The sequence below is a fragment of the Gorilla gorilla genome, chromosome 6 (assembly GCF_029281585.2).
Source record: "Gorilla gorilla gorilla isolate KB3781 chromosome 6, NHGRI_mGorGor1-v2.1_pri, whole genome shotgun sequence".
Lineage (NCBI taxonomy): Eukaryota > Metazoa > Chordata > Mammalia > Primates > Hominidae > Gorilla > Gorilla gorilla.
The window spans coordinates 147,991,845-148,007,400 of NC_073230.2; the positions used below are offsets into that span (position 1 = coordinate 147,991,845).

Consider the following 15,556-nt stretch of genomic DNA (forward strand, 5'->3'; position numbering starts at 1 on the left):
ACTAGGGATGCCAGGCCTCAGCTTCTAGAGCTGTGGTAAGATATTATGTCATCAAACATGCTATTTGTTGGCCAGGCACGGTGGCTCACATCTGTAATCCCAGCATTTCGGGAGGCTGAATCGGGCAGATCACCTGAGGTCAGGAGTTCGAGACCAGCCTGGCCAACATGGTGAAACCCCATCTCCACTAAAAAAAAAAAAAAAAAAAAAAAAATTAGCCAGACATGGTATGGTGGTGCACACCTGTAATCCCAGCTACTCGGGAGGGTGAGGCAGGAGAATCACTTCAACCTGGGAGTTGGAGATTTCAGTAAGCTGCGATCGCGCCACAGCACTCCAGCCTGGGTGAAAGAGTAAGACTCCATCTCAAAAAAAAAAAAGGCCATTTGTTATTGTTCACATTTCTTTTTTTTTTTTTTTTTTCTTAAGACAGTCTGGCTCCATCACCCAGGCTGAAGTGCAGTGGCACAATCTCGGCTCACCACAACCTCTGCCTCCCGGGTTCCAGTGATTCTCCTGCCTCAGCCTCCCAAGTAGCTGAGATTAAGGGTGCACGCCACCATGCTGGGGGTAATTTTTTGGTATTTTTAGTAGAGATGGGGTCTCACTATGTTGCCCAGGCTGGTCTCAAAGTCCTGCTCTCCAGTGATCCACCCACCTTGGCCGCCCAAAGTGCTAGGATTACAGGTGTGAGCCACTGTGCCCTTGGAAAGACCCTCCAATGTATGCAGAAATGTGGACAATAACAGTGTTTCTGATGACATGAAAAGTGCCAAGGTATTAACAGTTTCCTTAATTCAAGCTTGCAAAGCACAGGGAAATAAACTGCACAGCAATGGTCGTCCCAAGGGGTCTCCTCCATGGAATGCCAAAAGCAAACCGAAGCCTTCCCTCCTGCCCAGGCATATTCCACATCCACACAGTGACACTCTGAAACACTTCTCTGGTCTTCATCCCCGTTTCCTGGTGTACACCGCCTAAAATACGTGGAGTCTCCTGAGGATGTCTTTTTACAGGCTAATGAGTTGACTGATGGCCAGCAGCCCCAAGGTAGCTGCAGGAGGGGGGCTGCTCACCACAGAGCCCCAGGCATGATACAAGGGTCAGGGCATTCAGCCCCACCCCCCAACCTTCAGGGAGGGGAGAGGGGCTGAAGGTTAAGTTGATCACCAATAGCCAATGGTTAAGTTGATCACCATAGCCAAACAGGCCTATGTAAAGCAGCCTCCTGAAAAACGCAGAAGGGCAGGGTCCAGGGAGCTTCTGGAAGGCTGAACACTGTGGAGGTTCCTGGAAGGTAGCACCCCCACGGAGGGCACAGAAGCTCTGTACCCCCGATTCCCCCCATACCTCACCCTATGCATCTCTTCATTTGTGCGCTTGCGCTTTGTAATATCTGTAAACTAAGAACAAAATCCTAAGCCCCCAACCTACTGAACAGGCCCCCTCTTGGCCAAAGGGACTTCAGAGAAACCTGAAAAACCGAGTTCTTGGCTGTAGCAGGAAGGGAGGTGGGACGTGCATCATTACAGCCCTTCCCTTGTAGAGTTTAGGCAAAACTGACCAGCATTAATATTAAAACCGAGATTATAAGACAGATAGAACAGATTCTTTGTGGTAATAAGATACCAAATTATAAACAAGACCTAAACCCATGCAAAGGAGTGTTAAGTCACACCCTACGAACAATAAAATCTGGTTAAATTGTTTTTGTTTTTGTTTTTGTTTAATTAACCCGGTATAATGTGGCTTACTTTCTAACCTGACTCTGGTATAGCATCACATGGCAGACAGCAGACCCCTTATCTTAACTTAAGCATTCCTTTGAAGTGACTTTCGGTCTTTAGACAAAACTTAACTCTCTCAACCAATTGCCAACTAAAGAATCCTGAAACACACCTATGACTTGTAAGCCCCTCACTTCAAGATATCCTGCCCTTTCAGGCCGAGCTTCTATGTATTGGGTTATTTCTTCTCCTGTAACTCCTGTCTCCTTAAAATGTTTATGTGGAGGGCCGGGCACAGTGGCTCACGCCTGTAATCCCAGCACTTTGGGAGGCTGAGCCGGGTGGATCATCTAAGGTCGGAAGTTTGAGACCAGCCTGACCAACATGGAGAAACCCCGTCTCTACTAAAAATACAAAATTAGACGGGCGTGGTGGCACGTGCCTGTAATCCCAGCTACTCGGGAGGCTGAGGCAGGAGAATAAGGCTTGAACCAGGGAGGCGGAGGTTGCGGTGAGCTGAGATCGAACCGTTGTACTCCAGCCTTGTACTCCAGGTGGATTGTAATCCACCATTGTACTCCAGGGGGACAAGAACAAAACTCTGTCTCAAAAAATAATAATAATAAAAATGTATATGTGGAGTCCTGATAAGTAACAATGCGGAAGGGGTCCCACGTAGGGCAGAACAATTGTTCTGAGAAATGGCTCATCACAGACAACCTGCTGGCATGACATCCTGTTTCCAAACACCTCATTCTGCTCATAGCCCCAGCAGCATGGCCCATAAAACTTCCCTCCTGCCCCTGTCTCTTGCCCGACAGCCCCTTCTCTGCTGTGCTGGCCACTGCACCCTTGCAACATTATCTTCATACATTCTCTAATAAATCTGCCTTTCTTTACCTGCAGCTGTCTTGGCCTTTACCACCCACAACGATGGCCCCAGCCAGACGCAACGGCAACCGTATCAACCCAAATTGTAATCTGACCGCCTTGGGCCATTTACTCACAGCTTCTTGGGCTCATGCTTTCTCAGGGCCATGGTCACTCATACTGGCTTGGAATGAACCTCTTTAAGATATTTTACAGAGTCTGGTTTTTCTGTTAACATATCCTTTGTGATAAACTGGTAAACAAAAGTAAGTGTTTCCCCAAGTCCTGTGAACTGCTCTAGCAAATTAATCAAACCCAAAAAGCGATGGTGGGAACCTCAACTTGAAGCCAGTCGGTCAGAAGTTCTGGAGACCTACACTTGTGATGGGTGCGGTGGAGGAGGACAGTCTTGGGGACTGAGCCCTCCACCTGTAGGATCTGAGGCTACCTCCCAGTGGACAGTGTCGGAACTGAATTCAAGGACACCCAGCTGATAACTGCTGCTTGGTGTGTGAGGAAAGCCCCCCCAAATTCGGTCACAGAAGTCTCCTGTGTTGACTGTTGTGTGGTGTGAGAGCAGAGGAGAAACATGGTTCGAGTTTTTCCACTCACACACACACCCCTACAGAGTCCTGTCAGTCAAAAGACAAAGGCCAAACAGATCTAAGGAGTGATTTCAGACAATATATTACACACAGACACAAAAGGCTTTGTCTTATTTGTGCTAACTTTATGCACAAATGAGTGACAACATCAGTGGCTTAGGTCTGTGACCTAAGGTCTTTTTTTTTTTCATTCGATGTGGTCTCGCTCTGTCACCCAGGCTGGAGTGCAGTAGCACAATCTCAGCTCACTGCAGCCTCAATCTCTCAAGACCAAGCAATCCTCCCACCTGAGCCTCCCAAGGAGCTGGGACCACAGACATGTGCCATCACGCCTGGCTAATATTTTAAAATTTTTTTGTAGAGACAGGATCTTGCTACATTGCCCAGCTGATCTTGAACTCCAGGGCTCAAGCAATCCTCCTGCCTCAGCCTCCCAAAGCGCTGGGACTATAGACGTGAGCCACTGAGACCGGCCTTAACATCTTTTATAAGCTGAAATTCTCAGATCAATGGGTAGAAGGAATGTCATCTGCAATAATGATTTATGCCAGCAGAGGGGGACAAAACTTACAGTAAACACAGTTTACAAAAATGAAACAAAAGGCAAAAGCTGACTTCCTCTGTTTTCTGATTAAAGAGCTCCTGTTACAGGAGTACGCCACTCCACCACTTCAGCAGTTCATGAGCATAACAGCCCCTCAGCCTTTTGCAAATGACAAACCCAAACCTGTTGTTCCACTGCATGCCCATTATTATTTATTTAAATAAATGTATTTATTATGATTTATTTAAGTAAATGTATTTATTATGATTTTTTTTTGAGATGGAGTCTCACTCTGTTGCCCAGGCTGGAATACAATGGTACAATGTCGGCTTACTGCAACCTCCACCTCCTGGGTTCAAGCAATTCTCCTGCCTCAGCCTCCCAACTAGCTGGGACTACAGGCGTGCACCACCACGTCTGGCTAACTTTTAGGTACATATTTTTTTATTACAGATGGGGTTTCACCATGTTGGCCAGGCTGGTCTCAAACTCCTGACCTTAGGTGATCCGCCTGCTTCAGCCTCCCAAAGTGCTGGCATTACAGGCATGAGCCACCACGCCTGGCCTATTTATTATTAAATATTTATTTAAAGTAAATTTATTAGGCACTTGCATAAATTATTTAAATTAATTATTAAATATTTATTTGCGTAAAATAAATTCATCATTAGATGTTTCTTTAAACACATGTATTTAAAACTTATTTAAATAAAATATGTTTATTTTCTCATCTGTGACCCATGGACTAGCACCCTGAGTTTCAACTGGTCTACCCAAACCCCAGGGAGCAGACACACAGTTTTCTAGGAGCAGGCAGCCCTTTTACAGGGATCATTCCAGATGCACACCTCTGTACAAGTCCTCCTACACTAGCGATTTTCCTGAGAGCTGTCCAGCATGTGCCTGTGGTCCGGGCAGCATGCTGGCTCCCCCTCCCACCTTCCCTTTCCCAAGTCCTCCCACTTTACAGAAGAGAGGCCCGCCTGTCATCCATGCAGCAGCTTCCTGCGGTGCTCTGCCCAGAGATGTAGAAACCTCGGGAACATCAAATAAAATCACAATTCAAAATGCTGGTCTTGGTCAATCAAGGCACAATAAATTTGTGGTATGGTTTGCTTTCTCTCTGAAAGAACTGAGAGAGAAATACAGCCATGAAATAGGACAATTCGTTCCACGTTGGGAAACTGTGAACTTAGATATTCTGTAGAGGAGGTGGCAGCAGCAGCAGCAGCAGCAGTGAGGTTTTTATTTCATAGCTTCCCCTCGACCATCTCCCAGCCATTGAAGGACAGTTCCCTCCCGCAGAAGAATCCAAGGAGAACAGGGAAGAGGATGGCAGTGAGAAATGCCAAGGGCATTGTCTCATTTCATCCAGGGGACAAACTCATGGCAGGGCTCTGTGCTTTATCTGTCTATGTGACAACTGTAATCGTCAAGATCTGTTCAGCAGCGTGTGGGAAACCCAAGGTGCCACAATGCATACGCTTTCCGTGAGCTCACCATCCTCAGGAATGAAAGCCTGGCAGGCACCCTTGTCCACGGGGACTCAGTTGGGGTCTTAACAACATATTTTGTATTAAAAGGAAAAAGGGGTGAAAAGGTCCATGTTTACTTCCGAAAGATCAAAATTACAACTTCAAAAGAACAAATAAGAGAGAGCTGAGTTAATACTGTATACTTTCCCGCACAATTACTCAGACTTGCAGGATACTTTCGTTCACTTCTTTCAAATGATTGATTACTGGATACTGCACATCTGTGTCCAGGTTGCTTGAATGCAAGTCACTTGTTCACTGGTCCATGACCCCTTTCTCTGCTGGTTTATTTGTTGTCCCTGTGTACTTACTGGATTTAGATCAACTACACAGCAACACGTTTGGATTCTACCATAATGTACTTAACAGCAATCATCTATGTGTCTTTTCTAAACCCCACACTTACTAGTCGAATATTTTTTCCTTTTGTTGTAAATTTCCACAAAGATTCAACTGCTCTCTTGAAAGCAATTCATTGATGTATGTATGGGTAGATGAAAAATTAGGCAGGCTAAGAGGTAACCCTCCTGCAAATTAAAAAATCCATTCTGTGTGATTAAGATGATTCTTTTCTCAGACTTTGACATGCGGTCCTAATTTATGAAATATATAATTATAAATATTATTTTCATCTTGAAATGAAATACTAATCCATCTATATAATTCTCAAATGTCCATCCGTCAAGCCTTTTTCAGATGCCTGAGAAAATTGATATTGGATGCCACTTATTCACAGCTGATGATAAAAATCCTAACAGGAGCGATTTCCAATTTTATGGGGTTGCTTTTACCCCAGCAGCACCTCATTTAACTACATACAAGGTGCCTCTAAGCGAAAGAAAACAGATATACTAAACAGTCATTTAATCATCACCTCCATCATTTAATAAACCTTGCTGAAATCCTTTTTGGTATACTTCCCAGTAAGAAAGTGAATGCCTCTAATGACTGGGCAACTGTTTTGTTTTGTTTTTAACAAATTAGGTGGTTTGCTTTACCAAAACTGGAAAAGGACCTACAGATGGCCTCCCCTAAGTGGAGGTCTCCAAAGTGAACAACGTAAAAATACAAACAGTATTGCCTCTATAGGGCGGTCTACGTAGCCCAAGCCTAGGCACCTAAATGTCTTCCCTCACGTATGCTCAGGGCCCATGTAGGAAAGAAACATGACAGTATTCATGAAAATGCTTCATAAATGCCAAAGTACCCTACAAATGATGCTGACAGCATTATTATTACTATTGATTGATGAAACATCGAGCAGTTAATATACAGCTAAGAATTCTAAGGCATCAGAGTTATAAATAAGAATTCAGATACAATATTTTGTTAAGTCAACAACAAGATGCGACACAGGGTCCCTCAAGAAATAGCTGATGACCAAATGAATTTCAAAACGCTCAACTGAAGTACCAAACTGACTGGTTTTTTTCTGGGTAACCAAGAAAACGGCACGTGTCATAAATGAAATATACAAGTCCTCTTGGCTTACTGTTGATTCTGACCAACGTCTTTAAATACATCCATTAGATCCTTGCACTTCTCACAAACTGAGTGAGTCATCACCTTCTATACCAATAGAAATTTGGCAACCAGTCTGTGCGTATTATGCACAAAACAAAAGCCATCTACACACAGAAGGAAAACCTAGAGGGAACACTGCCCCTCCTCCCTTAGATAATTACCTTCTTTTGTCTCATCTCTACTTGCCAGATCACTTTTTCTAGTTTCTCCACTTCTTTTAAAATCGAATCTAGAGTTCAGTCTGGCTGGTATACAATGTCTCCAGCTCCCTCCCACATGCAGCATAGGTTTAATCAGTATTTTATAAAAGAAGAATCAAGATTAATGAGAGTGTTCAATATTCATATTAGGACCGAGTTATTTCTGAAGAAGGATGGCTCTTTTGTTCTTTCTCTCTTTAATATATCACAGAGGGAACAGGCCACAGTGTCTGTGCCCCACCGGAATACGTCACCAACAAGCCAAGGAGACTGACTGGTGGGCAGGTCAGCCAAGTAATGAGAGAGACGCCTGATGAATGTGAACACGTGGGCCATAAATACAATAAAGCCCAGGTGGCACAAAACGCAGTGAAGCCCACAGTATTCGGGTTAGCCTGAGCCCCTGGGAAGGAGTTGAGATGACAACAGAAACACAGAGCAAATCCCAAAAGTGTCTGAACAAAAATTTGCCATCATGTAGCGAGTGCCATTGTAAGCATTTATTACCTGATTGATGTCATTTGTGAAAAGTCACCACAACCATCATGCTGTTTCCATTTAGGAGGTGAAGACAAGGCAAAGTTATTGCCATCTGTTTGTCTTCAGTGCAGCCCCACACGGGCACTCCCGTAACCCTGTGGTCCCGGAGTTTGGGAGAGCAGGGCTCCCAGATTCTCTCACCCACAGGCGACACCCGGCACGGTCGGCCAGCTGTGGGTGAACTGAGACCACCTACACGTTAGGTGTGACAGGCGACCTTTGCAGAGAATCAAACAGCAACCATAGGGAATGAGCTGACCTTGGCTGAGATGGAACGAAATGCTCACAGAGCCTCTTTTCAATTCACTGTCCATACTGCCTCCCAAAGGGATCGTTCCAAAAGCAAATGTGTTCAAGCTGCTCTCCCTGCTGAAAACCTTTCAATGCTTGCCCACTGCTTACAGCATAATTTGCAATCCCTTCTTTGTCCTGAAAACCCCCCAGGGCCTGGCTCTCTGCCACCTGGGTTTCAGCTGTGCCCTTTTTTATGACCTTTGCTCTAGCTTCCTGAGCTGCCCTCCGCTCCCCCACTGGACCCGCCTTCATCTCCACCGTGAAGCTTCAGCCCTGGTGTCACCTCCTTGAAGAAGGTAGAAGTACCCCACCACTGCAAATGGGCTGCCCCCCTCCTCTGTGTTCTCCAGACATCCTTATACTCCTGGATGTCTGCTTTCGGATGGCTCGTCCTTCTCCCTTGCTAAAGCCCTGGAATGCAGAGATTGTGTGCTATTTGTGTTGGTAACTGAGCCGGATCTGGCGTGGCTCACAGCAAATGCTCAATGTTTGGTGAGTGACACCCAGTGCCTGAGGCAGCTCCAGCCAGTTGCCCAAAGTGCTGCCCTTTAGAAGCAACCAAGGGCAGTCAGGAGCTCTGGTCTGACACCAGTAACGAGGTGTGGACTATCCCCCATCAGAAGGAATAAGTTTCCATGAGGCCAGTGGCATCCAGCCAATGCCATTCATGATGAAGAGGATCCAGGCTGGAGTTTTTTAGGCAACAGTAACAAATGATGACTTGAGTCTACAGATAGAGAATACAGATAAAAGCAAGCATGGGGTTTTCTTCTTTATTACTGAAAATAAGCAAAGGCTGTGCCTCAAAACAAGACAGAATGGCCTCTCCCTCCTATCATATTTCAAAATTAATCTACTCCCAGACAATCTGAAGAGGTTTCCTTCTCGTTACGAGGGGAAGGGGGGTGCGGATTTTAGGTCAGCAGATTTATTGTTTCCAGATGTTTGCAGCTCTGGGATTTGCTGAAGGATTTCCGAGAGTATGGTGAGGCACATCAGGAGGTGGTGAGAGCAGAACGGAGAGAGAGACAACAGCCACATGAGCAGGAGACAGAGCTCTTGAAGTCATAGGGGAGGGTGACATCTCTGCACATTACCCTGAGGACGAGGCTAGAGGCCCTTTGCTATGGCCACATGACCTTAAAAGAAACACGTATGAACTAAAGACATTTGTTTTTAAACTAAATGAAGAGACCATTTTCCCATTTTAAACACATGACAAAATCTATAGGGCGGGTTCCTGTGCCAGCAAAACACGACTGAGCTTCTGCAACACTGGCAAGGCTTTGCCCTCCTAACAGTGTCAGAAGACAGTTATTCTTTCGGGGAATCCTCCCTGCAGGACCTTTTCTGTAAACCTGTTGTCAGGATGTATGGGCAGGTCTTTGCAGCCCTGGAGGAAAAAGAGCAGCTCTAAGGGCTGGAAGTTCCATCTGAAACTCTGTCCATTTGATTTACAGCCACATCTGGGACTTGAAAATGTTTAGGAAGTAAAAGTGAGAGAAGGAGAAAGCTTGGGGAATATTCCATTTTGACCCCAAGAGATGCTGTCCTCTGACAGTTTACTGAAGTTACAGATAATAGATGGACTTCCATGGCAGTGTATACATTAGGAAATGTGGCCCATAAAAGACCTAAATACATAACCGTCTACACTGGTTAACTCCCTCTGTAACAACACTCTTCAACAGAACAAAAACATTTCCAAACCTATTGTTGATCTTATTACAGTGAAATTCACACTATGAATCATTTAGTATACCCAGCACTTTTTTTCCATGTTTCCCCATGCCATTCACCAGTATAACAAGAACAACAAAAGAACCTTAGCAGACTGTGTAAATAATAAACAAAGATAGGCAACAAACATAACATTAATGTATAAAATGCTTTTCATGTACTTGATAGCCATAAGCTCGCAATTTAATAAATATTTTGCATTTTTTGTTAATTCATATGAAAAGACAAATACTCTTTCTTTGCTTTTACAAAAGTAAAATAAATTTTAAAGTAATGCATATTTTTTTTCCATTCGACAGGTCTAGGTTTGTAATATGCAGAATTTTTCATACCCAAGACAACCAAAATAAAGTTTAAAAATAAATAGGGCAATCTTTTATTCTTTGTTTTTTGCCTTTTGCTTGTTTTTATCAAGCTTTTAAAGCAGGATGAGTCCTCCAAATCTGGGAGACCCACGGAGAGTGCATGTTAACCCAGCAGACTGTTAATAACAGTGGACTGACTACCACGTTCCCCTCCCTTGGTAAACACGCTGACCGATACTTATGCTGTACTAGTGAGTGCTCCTCTAGGCCTGGCATGTTTTTGCTCACACCAGGTGAGCTCAATGTTGACCAAAAGTCAATGTCTTTGCTCTGAAACCTGATGTGACCCTCGAATACTACGGAAACTGTTGAAACATATGTGGGAAAAGAAAATTGCTATTTCTATAAACACTTAAGTTGAATGCTTTGGAAAGACATAGGAAAGATGGGTTACTTAAAAAATCTGCTGTCAAATTAGGTGTGAGTGAATTAACTCAAAAGTCTGCAAAAGTAGGGGATAGGGAGTGGGGGGAGGTATTAAAAAAATCAAAAGAACTTTGCATTCAGGTAGCTTTGCTCTTCTCTAAAGAAACCCAAACTGGAACCTGAAACTGACACATCAAGGGTGTTGTTTATTTTAAGAAAGACCAAACACGATTCCTCTCAGTAGACCAACACTCAAAACAAAACAAGACTTGGGATATGTTGAAGGATTGGCAAATAAATGTCCATTCATATATTTTAAGTTAAAATGTTCAAGGTATGTATTGTTCATTTTTAATGATCAAGGTGGGTAAGTGGGCTTCCAAATAGGGTGAACAGAAAATAAAGCAGCTGACCAATGGAGTTGTACACAAAATAGATAAACAGATCTGAGAAAGTCTGCCTTGGCTCCTATCCTCTGAAAATATCCAGGGGTAAAATAAATCAGAATTCAGCCTGGTGCGGTGGCTCATGCCTGTAATCCCAGCACTTTGGGAGGCCAAGGCAGGCAGATCTTTTGAGGCCAGGAGTTCGAGACCAGCCTCGCCAACATGGCAAAACCCTGTCTCTACTAAAAATACAAACATTAGCCAGGTGTGGTGGCACACGCCTGTAATCTCAGCTATTCGGAGACTGAGGCAGGAGAATCGCTTGAACCCAGGAGGTGGAGGCTGCCGTGAGCCGAGCTCGCGCCACTGCACTCCAGCCTGGGTGACAGAGCCAGACTCTGTCTCAAAAAATACAAAATAAAATCATAGTAGAACCTGGAGCGCATGTCATGGCTAGGCTTTTATACAGTTTCACATTCTTGGACTGTATCTACTACCACAGAAGGAGGGTTTCAGGAAGCAGAAACAAAGGCAAAGCGATGCCACTATTAAAGCCAGAAGATTTCCATAATAGCCCTCCCTCTTCCTCATCTTTCAGTATCAAGAGCCCAAACTCATCCTATCCCTGCCCCACAAAACTGCTTATAGGAACACTGGGGGAAGAGGCTGCCCCTTACCTTCTGACGCTGCTGAATGTTGGCCACAGTGTCAGGCTGAAAGTCTAGCTTGTCCGTGCGGCATAGTTTCCAGTAGAGGATGACAACAATCACCATCACCACCAGCACTGGGATGACCACGCCAACAATGACCCACAAGTTGTTGCTCTGGGATTCCGGAGATGGCCTCTTCACCCTGTCGACAGCTACAGACAAGGAAGAAAGGTCTTTCAATAATTCCTTCTTCACTCATGCACTAGATTGCACATGTCTTCTACGAGAAACTCAGAAGTCCCTGACATTCCAGCTCAAGATAGCTGGTTCCAGGTTCTAATCTCCTGATGACAGGAAATGTGACCAGCAGAGAAACACAACATACAATGTTACATCTAGAATACATCAGGGATCACAACGACATACGGATATATCCAAAGGTACATGGCTGAATTAATGGCAAAGCTCAGTTAATTCCAGGTCTCCTGATTTCCAGTTTATTCTACTAGCTCACCCGTAACTTATCACTGCAGGATATTTCCACACCAAAACTGGTTCTGCACAACTTTGTACAAAGGCAGTTCTCTTCAAAAGTGGAGAGAAAAACAGCTGTGTCTCCAGAACACAGTCCTGCCCGCTGCATCAAGTACCGCAGGACTCACACCCTCCTAGATCACATAAAGCACATGCATCTCAACTAGGAGTTTATGGAAGAAAACCCTTCATCTCTTTCTCCCTTCCCTCACTACTCCAAGTTTCTCATGTTCACAAATGTTTATTAAGTGTGCTGGACACAGTTTGTAAGTTGGGACTCAACCATGAACAAGCGAAATGCCTTGAGGTGCTTAAGTCCTAGTGGGGGAAAGGAGAAATGATCAAGTAAATGAATCACCGAATAATTTCATATTGCACTAGTGCCAAACACAAAGCAAAACAGAGTAAGGAGATACGACATGCGCACCAGTGCAACTGGTCGTTTCCCCTTCAGCAGTGAAAAATGACAAAGAGATGCTGATGTTCGTAGCAGCGCTATTCACGACAGCCTAAAAGACGAAAAGAACTCAAATGCCCATCCACAGATGAATGAATGAACAAAATGTAGTATAGCCATACAATGGAATATCGTTCAGCTTTAAAAGGGAAGGAAATTCTATACATGCTGCTGCACAGATGAACCTTGAAAACATCATGATAATGGAACAAGCCAGTCACAAAAGGACAAAATGTATGATTCTACCTATATGAGGTATCTAGAAAAAAACTCATAGAAAGCTTCTGCTTGGAATGATGATGAAATTCTGGAAATGGATAGTGGTGATGGTTACACAGCCTTGTGAATGTACTGAATACCACTGAAGTATACATTTAAAAGTGTTAAATTGGTACATTTCTTGATGTATATTTTACTGCAATAAAAAAAGAAGGAAGATGATCCTTATGTTTTCCAAAGTGAAGCTTCACTGTGTTAATTTGGAAACTGAAGTCCTAATAAGCATCCCATAGGCACTGCCTTCATTGCCCCACCTGTGTCTCTCCCTAAACCTTTGAAACTGACTCATCGAAACGGCATTATTTAAGCTACCAGTTGTCCACTTTTACACGAAGCAAATCTTACTCATTTTGGATCCGCCACTCCCCACCCTGCTGCCACACCCACCCCACCCGGCCCCCACTCCTCTTTCACGGCATAGGACAGTTGCACTTCAACTCCTCGGCCACTTAATGTCCTTCACTAGCTCTTTGTTTTGCACATGGTGCCTTACTGCTCATTTAAAATGCTTCCTGTTATACAAATGGATAATGAAGTGCTACGCTTCTGCACTCATTCATCCGGTCTTGACGCCAAATCTTGTCTTTTCAAAAACATCTTAGTTGCCATGGGCAGGGACTAAGTCTTATGCTCCTTTCATACCCTATGATGGTTAACACCTGCTATGGGATCAAAAGGTATCTGCTCAAAGACGTAATAACAAAAAGGGTTTTTGGTGCTGGTTTAACTTTGGGTTTAGACACCTAAGGGAGTGGCAAGGGAGGGAGCAAGCATTCTAAATCAAATGTACCAGGGAAAAAAGCACAGATTAGAGCACAGGCTGCATGGGATGTGGTAAAAAGCAACAAAGTGTGAAAAACTTGTGTTTTTTAATTTGGGCTGAATATAGTTAATATATGTAGCTCATTTTGCATAAAAGCAACAGACAATATAGAAGTAGGGACAGAATCAAACTGAGAAGCTGAGCCAACTGGACACTCTTCTTAGTTCTTTTGTGGGTGTGGTTGTTTTTTTTTTTCTTTTTGAGATAGGGTCTCACTCTATCACTCAGGCTAGAATGTGGTGGCACAATCAAGCTCACTTGCAGCCGTGACCTCCTGGGCTCAGGTGATCCTCCTGCCTCAGACCCCCCAAGTAACTGGGACCACAGGCATGCCCCACCATGCCCAGCTAGCTTATTATTATTATTATTATTATTATTATTATTATTATTATTATTTGTAGAGATGGGGTCTTGCTATGTTTCCCAGGCTGGTCTTGAACTCCTGGGCTCAAATGATCCTCCTGCCTCTGTCTCCCAAAGTGCTGAGATTACAGGTGTGAGCCACCACACCTACCCTCTTCTTACTCTAACCTAGGAAAACCCTGATGAGGCACAGGTTGATCAAACTGGGCCCTGACACCAGTGTCCTGGGGCTGCCTTTGGGCTATCCCTGGTGTTGGCTGAGGCTTCCTTCAGTCGCCAGCCCTGAGATCCCAGGATCTTTACCCACGTGGTTTTCAGTACAAAACTGAGGAAAAGAGGTACAAGATCAGATCTGAAAGGTGCCCATATTCTATTGCAATTAGCTGTTTAAAATGTCAAGTGCTTGGCTGGAGTAGGGCACGTCTCCTACAATCAGGAATCGCATATATGAAGAACTGTAACGAAGTGCTTTTGTTATTTTTTGCTCACTGCTTTGGAGGAGAACACATCAATATGTGATCATATCTCACATACACAAACACAAACTGCCAATTATTATTTGCTTAAACTCTCCCATCGTCTTCCATAAAATAGAGAAATTATGCCCATCAGCTCTCATCTTGGTTGGTCTCCAGGGACAAGTACAGATTTCATAAAAACCTTCTACTATCAAGGATAATTTAAAAGCTATCATTTTTTAAAAATTGTCTTTATCTCCTACATGTTCTCCATAAAGATTTTTCTGTATTCTCTGATGCTGAATTCCCTCTAAACATTTACCTCTCCTTTTATTGCTGGGAGCAAGTTTCACCATTCTCTTACCAAGACTGCTTGCAGGATCATAAAGGAAAAACACTGACATTAAAAGAGGTGTGGTGGCTCATGGTTGGGATTCCAACACCTTGGGAGGTCAAGGAGGGAAGATCGCTTGAGCCAGGGGTTCAAGACCAGCCTAGGCAACACGGCAAGACCCTGTCTCTACAGATAATAAGAAAAAAATCGCTGGGTGTAGTGGTGGTGACTGTGGTCCTAGCTACTCAGGAGGCTGAGGCAGGAGGATCACCTGAGCCCAGGAGTTTGAGGCTGCAGTGAGCTATGATCAAGCCACTGCACTCCAGCCTGGGTGACAGAGCAAGACCCTTTCTCAAAAAAAAAAAAAAAAAAAAAAAAGAGGAATCTGATTCACACTGTAAAGGACTATTTAGAAAAATACACTCTTCCATGTTCCTCCTTTTTCTTCAATTTTAAATACTCAAAATCTGTGAGGTGGGGCCGGGCGCAGTGGCTCACACCTGCAGTAATCCCAGCACTTTGGGAGGCCAAGGCGGGCAGATCACAAGGTCAAGAGATCGAGACCATCTGGGCCAACATAGTGAAACCCCGTCTCCACTAATAATACAAAAATTAGCTGGGCATGGTGGTGCACTCCTGTAGTCCCAGCTACTTGGGAGGCTGAGGCAGGAGAATCACTTGAACCCGGGAGGCAGAGGTTGCAGTGAGCTGAGATCACGCCACTGCACTCCAGCCTGGTGACAGAGTGAGACTCCATCTCAAAAAAAAAAAAAAAAAAAAAAAGCAAACAAATCTGTGAGGTGGAAAGGAAACTACTGACAGCAGCCAGGGCCAGGCAGGCAGGAGTGAAACCTTCCAACAATAATAAAGAAACTTCAAAATACCTCTGTCTACACTGTGGAGTGACGTGAGGATAGGTGGGAGAGAAACAGGACTGAAAAGGGGAAGGATCAAGGACTTCT

The 15,556-nt window shown here is 44.2% G+C and overlaps 1 protein-coding gene across 5 annotated transcripts in view; it reads right to left on the reverse strand.

Moving 5' to 3' along the window:
* Nucleotides 1-15,556, reverse strand: part of KIAA1549 (KIAA1549 ortholog) — a 150,419-nt gene that overhangs the window by 51,435 nt on the left and 83,428 nt on the right. For all 5 annotated transcript variants that reach the window (XM_063708795.1, XM_055393204.2, XM_055393203.2 and 2 more), the window contains exon 10: nt 11,374-11,558. In XM_063708795.1, coding sequence (XP_063564865.1) covers nt 11,374-11,558 — 185 coding nt within the window. The remainder of the gene's footprint in view (nt 1-11,373; nt 11,559-15,556) is intronic.